Source organism: Callithrix jacchus, chromosome 8 (assembly GCF_049354715.1).
Source record: "Callithrix jacchus isolate 240 chromosome 8, calJac240_pri, whole genome shotgun sequence".
Lineage (NCBI taxonomy): Eukaryota > Metazoa > Chordata > Mammalia > Primates > Cebidae > Callithrix > Callithrix jacchus.
In genome coordinates, this window is record NC_133509.1 from 116174271 (window position 1) to 116183247 (window position 8977).

The 8977-nt window shown below is 35.9% G+C and overlaps 1 protein-coding gene across 4 annotated transcripts in view; it reads right to left on the reverse strand.

Moving 5' to 3' along the window:
- The window catches only part of GTF2A1 (general transcription factor IIA subunit 1), a 48150-nt gene that overhangs the window by 36940 nt on the left and 2233 nt on the right, over positions 1 to 8977 (reverse strand). For 3 of the 4 annotated variants that reach the window (XM_035261209.3, XM_035261207.3, XM_035261206.3), the window contains exon 2: positions 6037 to 6138. In XM_035261209.3, coding sequence (XP_035117100.1) covers positions 6037 to 6051 — 15 coding nt within the window. In that variant the 5' untranslated portion in view covers positions 6052 to 6138. Of the gene's footprint in view, positions 1 to 6036; positions 6139 to 8369; positions 8554 to 8977 lie in introns of all 4 variants that reach the window. The other variant, XM_078335563.1, reaches the window with a different exon arrangement.

Genomic DNA, 8977 nt, shown 5'->3' on the forward strand with positions numbered 1-8977 from the left:
CATTCCTGGCTCCTGTAATAAATGCCAAAAGCGTCTACTAGTCCTCATGAGATGTTGAACATGGCCTCACATTTCCAACAGCTTTGGGAGAGGAGGGTAAAGCAACCTATTGAGAATCAGTATTTACCAAGTACCATAATACTGGTTCTAGGTAATGTCAGACATACATAGTGTATCATATAGGTACTTTGTATTAAGCTTATAATGTCAATTAACATAAAGTTCAAATTAATTGAATGTTAATAGTTTCTCTACAATTTCATTTTCACAGTCTTAATTTTATTTATCAAAATATTAAACATCAACTGTTTAAAATGAACAATGAAACACTACTTTGGCAACACTAATCATACTAATATACTTTTCTTTTTTTGAAACAGTGTCACTTTGTTGCCAGGTTGCAGCACAAAGGCACTGCAACCTCCACCTCCTGGGTTCAAGCAATTCTCCTGCCTCACCCTCCGAAGTAGCTGGGATTACAAGCACACACCACAATGCCCAGCTAATTTTTGTATTTTTTAGTAGAGAGAGGGTTTCACCCTATTGGCCAGGCTATTCTCAAACTCCTGACCCCAAGTGATCCGCCTGCCTCAGCCTCCCAAAGTGCTGGGATTACAGGCATGAGCCACCACACCCAGGAAAACAATCAGGAATAGTAATCTTTGCCAGGTATCTGAAAGTAGATGGAGAAAATTCATCTTCTATTCCCAAAATGATTCAAATGTACTTTGTATATCATGTTAACTAGACTAGTAACTAAAATTTATTGAATTCTGTGTACTTTCTAAATATATTTACAGACTAGTTTTTCAAAAAATCCTATAAGATACACATTATTATCTCCTTTTTATAGAAAAAGAACCTGAAAAAGTTAGGTAGCTCATCCAAGATCACTTACCAATGGCAGACAGAATAGGGATACAACCCAGGTGGTCTGACTCAAAGGTCCCACTCAGGGCTAGACCCTGAGAGTGAGTGTCTCCTTGCATTCTGCACCCTAGGACCCTCACTTGCCTCACTTTAATCCCAGTACTCATCCAAATTCCTAATCTCTAAATTGCTGCTATCAGAGCAGGTCACTGACCCTCAAAACCAACTCAGGTACCATACAACAACAACCCAGGCTCTAGTCAAATCTCTGTTACCTTCCTTCTTACTGCTAAGTTCCGTATATGTCACATGGAGGCAAAAGGGCTAGGTTCATGTCTCTAACACTTATTAGCCAAATGAACTTGTCAAAGCACATTCCCAGTCTACTTTCTGATTTATAAAATGTGAAGAGATCTACTGCTCCCTGGCAACATGGTGGGCTACAAATTCTGAAGGATTCTTCTACTTTCACAAAACATCTAGCTCCTGGATGAAGGATTCTTCTACTTTCACAAAACATCTAGCTCCTGGATAAAATATATTACATTTCTGGGCTCCCAAGAAATAATGCTGGAGAAACAGAGTTTTTCCTAAGAGTAAATGAAATGAAATAGATTATTATTCAACTTATGGTCCAAGTATTTACATATGATTAGAGTATATCACGTACTTTATATACATAACTAGAATATATTTAGAATAGTTCTCAACCAGAGGTGATTCTGCCCCCCAGCAACATCTGGCAATGTCTAGAGACATCTTTCATTACAAATGAAGGGAGCTACTGGCATCTAGTGGGCAGAGGCCAGCTATGCTGCTAACATCCTACAATCAATAGGACAGTCCCTGCAACAAAGAATTAATCAGTGCAAAATGTCAACAGAGTCAATGCCGAGAAATCTGAACCAGAGGCAGATAAAATGAATTTCAGATATACTTCCAATTGAGGCAACTCTTCTCATTTTATTTGTTTTATTAAAAAGAGAGGAAATGTTTTATATCTCCCACAGTACTTGATGTTTGGACATAGGTAGGTTAGATAATCTAGAAATCAGGCTGAATTCTAGAGAATTGTTGAGAATTTCTACAGTATCATTCCCACCCATAGTCACTCACTAATCCAAAACACATTTACATTCCAATACAGATTTACTGAAAACCAGGGCTGTATTTTATGGCGTTTTTTCTACCTCTCGTAGTTCACACATTAAAGTAGGCCCACAGTGGTTAAAGAGATAACCTCAAAGATGAGGGTGAAATATTTTTATCATCTCCCTTTCTACATTACCTCATCAACTCTCATATTACATGGATTCTCATCACTCATCTTTGTTCTCAATCTAATTCACCACTTCTTCCTTTAAAGCCTTATACAAGCTCTTGATAAGTTTGTAAAACGGCCACAAAAAGTGGGGAGAGGGGCTAGAGCTAATGACAGTCTTTCTAAATCATAAAATACAAAATTAAATTTTGTTTTACTAAGCAAGAATGTCTAAACCTGACCAGTCCAAAATGTCAGCCAGCAGCCATATGCAGTGATTTAAGTTTAGATTAATAAAAAATTCAGTTTCTCAGTTCCACCAACCACATTCTGAGTGCTTATTAATAAGCACATGTGGCTAGTTGATACCACACTGAAGAGCACAGCTATAGAATACTTTCATCACTGCAGAAAGTTCTATTGGACAATGCTGGCTGTCTATTAAATCTAGGGCATATTCTAGAAATTCTAATGAGATCCTGAAGAAATTCAGTCCAGAAAATTAAAATTAAAACAACTCATTTTAGTCTAACCATTTTATTTTTAACTCCAATACAACCCAAATAGAAGATTATGGCCCATTTAAAAACAAGAATATTACACTATTTTGTTCAGTTAAGATTCAGTTGCCATATTTGTTATCAAACAGTTCAATCAAATACTGAATGCCAACCACATATGCTAGAAATTGTGGTAAAGGCTGGGGATTCAAAGTTGAATAGGTCACCTTTGTCATTAAAAAACCATTAAACTAAAAATCAGTGTATTTACCTGTAAAATACGTACTAAAAAAGTCATATATAATAAAAATGGAGGTCTCAAAGATAGCTCATTCTCTTTGAGAGAATGTCTTGATTCTACTGTTAACAGCAAGAAAAATCAATTCTCCAGGTTTTCATTGTGAAAACCAAGAGTAGATAATAATCTAGACTGACCACCAGACTTTGACCTAGAGAAAATTACTTAACATCTTTAGAACTGATTTTCTACACCTAAAAATGCTGCATCTTCCATACAAGGTCACAAACTACAAGGACAACCATTATAAGAGTGTAACATAAATTTCAAAAAACTCATTCCACATTACACTAAGAAATCAAAATAAGCTTGTTTTCTTATTATTCATATCCTTCAGTTATTTCATGCCACTTGAACAATTTATATCGTTCTTCTGCCAATTCATGTCTCAGAGTTAGCATTCTTACACTTGTATTTTTAGATACCTACCTTTCACTATTAGTAACTCTTACACATTCTTCTCAAAGTAAAGAAATACTTGATCATCTGTTTCACACCTATATATTTTTCCTACCTCACACAGGAATATTCTTATTGAAAATTCTAGAGAAGTCTCCTGTAGATACCTATTAATAAATACACCAAGACCTATCTCATCACCACAATCAAGGTGAGATTTGCTTTATTTAAAATAAACTGGGCTGGGCACGGTGGCTCATGCCTGTAATCCCAGCATTTCGAGAGGCTGAGGAGGGTGAATCACAAGGTCAAGAGATCGAGACCATATTGGCCAACATGGTGAAACCCCATCTCTACTAAAAAGTAAAAAATAAAATAAACTGGTTGCCAAGTTGCAGTCTCCACACCTATGTTGAAAGGACAAATGAGACCACAACATATGTTCCTTAACAATTATTAACTGTGATTACATATTTGTACATAGAGTTAAAGGAGCTTAGCATTCAACTTCTAAACCAGTAGTTATTAAACTCTTTCATCTCAGGACCCTTTATTGCTTTCAAAAATCACCGAGATTCTCAAAGAGCTTTTCTATAAGTGAATTACATTTACCTATACTTACAGTAATAGAAATTATAACAAAGTTTTTTTAATGTTTACTAATTTGTTTAGAAATAATGGATCTATTATATGTTAACATAAATAATTTTTTTTCTGAAAATAGCCATATTTTAGTAAATAAAATTGAGATTGACAAATGACTTAAAGGAAAATAGCCAGATTCTCATATCAGCCTCTGTTTTCACTTTGTTGTTTTGGCTGAGGTATATAAAGAAAATCGGCCTACTTACAGTTAAGTAGTTGGGAAAAGAAAAGGCATTTTTAAGTGACAGTTTCTAGTTTAAGTGATAGCTACAATGCAGAATATGAAACCATATAACTATGAACTTTTCATACTGTGAAAGTCCATTAATTTATCTTGCATTTTGGAGTTTCCCAACATTATCCATTGGACATTTGGAAAATACAAATTCAGTGAATTCAGATCTTTCAAATGTAAACATACTTCATTACAGAATATCTTAATATCAATGAGTCCTCATCTTTTTAACATTCAGTTTATCAGAATGAGAAGTACGCATAAAGCATTTCTGCTGCCTATTTACAGTTATCGCAAGGAAAAGCACCTGTGCACTTGAGTTGTGAATTGAACGTGTCACTTTTCTCACAGAATACAATTTTTACTTGAAAGAATGATAGGCAAACTATGATTTTCCAGACTTGAGCATTCAGTCAACCTTATGGACTCCTTGAAAGAACCCCAGGGGAGAGCCCAGGACTCCATGAAGTGTACTTTGAGAAACACTATTCTAATCAAAAACATTCCATAATTTCATGAGTCATTACTACACAAGGAAAACACAACTGCTAATAAAAAAAAAATCTAAATATTTCTGCTTAAATCCAAGATACAGAAAACCTGGTCTTAAAGTAAAATATATTTAAAACATTTAGCCTATGTAAAGGGTCTACTTCAAGAACCTAAAATTCTTTTTTTTTTTTTTAAGTAGAGATAGGGTTTCACCATCTTTGCCAGGCCTGGCCTCCCAAAGTGCTGGGATTACAGGCTTGAGACACCATGCCTGGCCAAGAAACTAAAACTATTTTATCAAGCACTTAATCCCTACAACTTAAACACACTTTAAAATACAGGTATATTAAGACTTCTGTAATCCCAGCACTTTGGGAGGCTGAGGTGGGCGGATCACGAAATCAGGAGATCGAGACCATCCTGGGCTAACACTGTGAAACCCCGTCTCTACGAAAAATACAAAAATTAGCTGGGTGTGGTGATGCATGCCTGCGGTCCCAGCTACTCAGGAGGCTGAGGCACAAGAATCATTTGAATCCAGGAGGCGAAGGTTGCAGTGAGCCAAGATGGTGGTACCACACTCCAAGCTGGCAACAGAGTGAGACTCTGTCTCAGAAAAAAACAAACAAACAAACAAACAAAAAAAACGCAAGATTAAGGCCAGGTGCCCTGGCTCACCCCCATAATCCTAGCATTTTGGGAGGCTGAGGCAGGAGGATCACTTGCAGCCAGGAGTTGGAAAGCAGCCTCGGCAATATGCTGAAAACCATCTCCACCAAAAATACAAAAATTAACCAGGCATGGTGGCATGTGCCTGTAGTCCCAGAGATGGGAGGATAATTCGAGCCTGGGAGTGGGAGGTTGCAGTAAGCCCAGATGGCACAACTACACTCCAGCCTGGGCAACAGAGCCAGACCCTGTGTCAAAAAAAAAAGAAAAGAGAGAGCAAGAAAATTCTTACAGGCAGGTCAAGTAATCACACCATAAAATGTAGAATACTAACTGTCCAATAATAACAGCTACTAATGCCACTATCAGGCATTGTGCTAAGATTTTATATGGTTATTCCATTTAACCCTCAAAACAAACCTATAAGATAAATACTACCAATTTCCATCTTACACATAAGGAAACTGAAATATTAAAGTAGCTTGCCTAAGGTCAGAGGAAGAATGCATGGTAGAGCTGCAATTTAAAACCAGTACATGTCACTAAACTATACTGCCTCCTTCAACAAAGTTAAACATTCACCATACAGAAAAATTACAGATTCATTTCTAGCCAAACAGAATGTTGGGGGGAAAAGGTAGGAATATTTAAAAAAAGACAAACTCACAGTTTTTAGTTCCATCAGTACTTGTTCATCGACTCCATCATCCAGAAAGATGTCTCTCACATCATTAATGACATCTTCAATCACAGATCTGTATAATTTAGGCTTCAAGGGAAAAATAAAAGACTTGAAAAAGACAGTTTTTCACAGGTTATAATGTATAACAGAGTTTCACAAATTCAAAACAAATACATGTCATCTTTGCCAACTATCTATATATGACTTTCAAGATATGACCACCCTAATAGACCTCATTTGCCATAAACTAGATTTGATAACTGCATACTTTAATAAAAATTTTAAGATTAATGCAATTCATACACTAAAACTACAAGGTCCATACAATTTCCAATTATAATTTCCTATGTTGTAGTCAAAACACCTAATGTAATGTTCAAAAATAGCTGTACGGGTTGCTTATGTCTAGCTTCTACTATTTCGTGCTTGGTTTGAACTCTGCTGTATCTCACTATCTCACAACTAAATCTTAGACTTTGGAGAATGCTATGTACGGCAGTCATCTACCTGGTAATAATCTGCAACCTAATGAACAATCAGGTTTAAAAATCACCTAACTTCTGTTGAGTGACCGACCCAATCTATCCTTTCAAGCTGTATCATTAAACTATTCATACACTCATAATAAGAAGTCTGAACGTCCCAAGGAACAAGGAACACTGATTTCCTTCCCAGGATTTCTCCTCTACTACTGCCCAGGTAATGCAAAAGAACATTATAATGAACATGAATCCTCTAAATGTTTATTATTACGATTATTACAATTTGCATTGTTGGTATTACTTGAAGGCGGAGCGGGGAAGTAAAGGAGCTGGCTTCTAAAGGTTGAATGGTAAAATGAGCAAAATGAGAAGAGATGTGAAAGAACTTTCAGAGTATAAAATATTTTTTAAAAAACTCCAAGGTGAGAGATAAAACAATCAGCCCAATCCACATCCTTCTTTTTTTGTTCCCCATGTCCTATTTTTAACCTGTTAGAAAAAAGGAAGTCATGTCAGAAGACAAAACTAGAATTGCCTTGACAAAACCAGAGTTCCCTGGTTATAAATCCCCCATTATTACAGAGTTATGGTTAACAAGTTTTTTAGATGCTCTGTCATTACTCGTGTTTCATACCTTGCTTAAGGTAAAAGTTAATGGCTACCAAATAAAACCAAGGGTTTGTTCTCATAAGCAAACTTCAAACAGAAATATGTTTCACTACCATCTCTATCAGCAACACTGTTATCACAGTGGAACTGCTAAGAAAATGTGTCCTTGCCTTGTCAAAACTAGAAATAATGAGGGAAGGTGCAATGGCTAACACCAGCAATCCAGCTTTTTGGGAGGACTGCTTGAGCTCAGGAGTTTGAGACCAGCTTGGACAATACGGTGAAAAACTCTGCATCTACAAAAAAAATTAGCCAGGAGTGGTGGCTCGTGCCTGTATAGTCCCAGCTATTTGGGAGGTTGCGGTGGATGGCTTGAGCCCAGGAGGGAAAGGGTGCAGTGAGCCAAGACTGTGCCATTGCACTCCAGCCTGGGTGACAGGGCCAGAGCCTGTCTCTGAAAACAAAACAAACAAAATACAAATAATAAATTTGTCAGTACAATTTACCTCAACCATTAAAAACTATTCACTCCTTCTCATTAAAAGAAAACCAATTCAAATATCTGGGTTCTTGCTTTACTGTTCCACTCACTCACTAACCTCTTTATTTCGCCCAATCTGCCTCTTGAAGCTTAAATTACTCATCTGCAAAATGAACATTTCTATCGTCCCTGCTTTAACATTCATTCTGTTTCTACATATAAGGAAAGTATATGTGACTATGGACATCATCTTAACTAAATTAATTTAACTGCTGAATTACAAAAGTATCTCTATAGTGTTTTGTTTTTTAATCAATAATGACTCCTCAAGGCATTAGAAGGGCAATGTATTTTAAATTGGGAGCATAAATCTCAAATTGACAATACATAATGCTTTTCAGTAAACTAGATGGTGTGGTGTTCCTCAAATCAGTTACCTCTAAAAACCTTTTGCTTGGAGATCCAGAGATATATAGGTATAAATTTGCTTTCTTCTGGTACTCCTCTACTTAATGAATCATTCTTTAAGATTTTATTTTTGTGCCTTAATGAACTCACAACTTGATCACTTAACAGCTTCATAAGCACTATAGTTTAAAGAAGGGAAACGTGTATGCTTCACAAAGTATATGCCCAATGAATAATTTAGAATTGTTCACAATTTGAAAAGCACTCAAGACACGAATTTTTGAAAACTATGTGGGCACATAGGCATTATTTGAAATAAGCAATTTATAAACTAGTACCTAAAATTCTTCACTCTATTGAGTCAAAGTTTCCGTTTCTCACGAAATAGTTTAGGTTTGTCCTGATTTTTAAAAAGACAGGTATTTCAAACTTGAAAACTGGTTTATCAGAGGGCCACTAGTGGCATTATTAAGTGATTTCTTAGGAGGTTTCCTTCAAAAATGTTAATTCCCTGATGCAATGCTGAAAAATAAATTGAAATAATTTTTATACTGGATACTGTGTTAATAATATCCAAGGCGATAAAGTTCTACTTAACAGTTTTTTAAAATCCAGTTTGCACTAAGTCTCTTCCCTCTAATTACTCACGATTCCCCTACACATAAATGGTCCTATTCTGAAGCTTCAGGCACTTATCTATTTCTCTGAAAGGCCTCGTGTCTTTTAGATTTACTATAGAAAAACATAATGAAATATTAGGAGCTGTATTTCTAACCTGTTTCCTGAATATTTGAACAAAATACAACAAAAACCAAGTCCTCTGCAGCTAACACTTTGTAGAAAGCAGTTTTTTTAATTCCTGAAAATAATGCACACAGGAAAATCACTAGACTATCTGATCAAAAATTCTTTGTTTTCATATTTTGAAAATTGTAAATAAAAACGG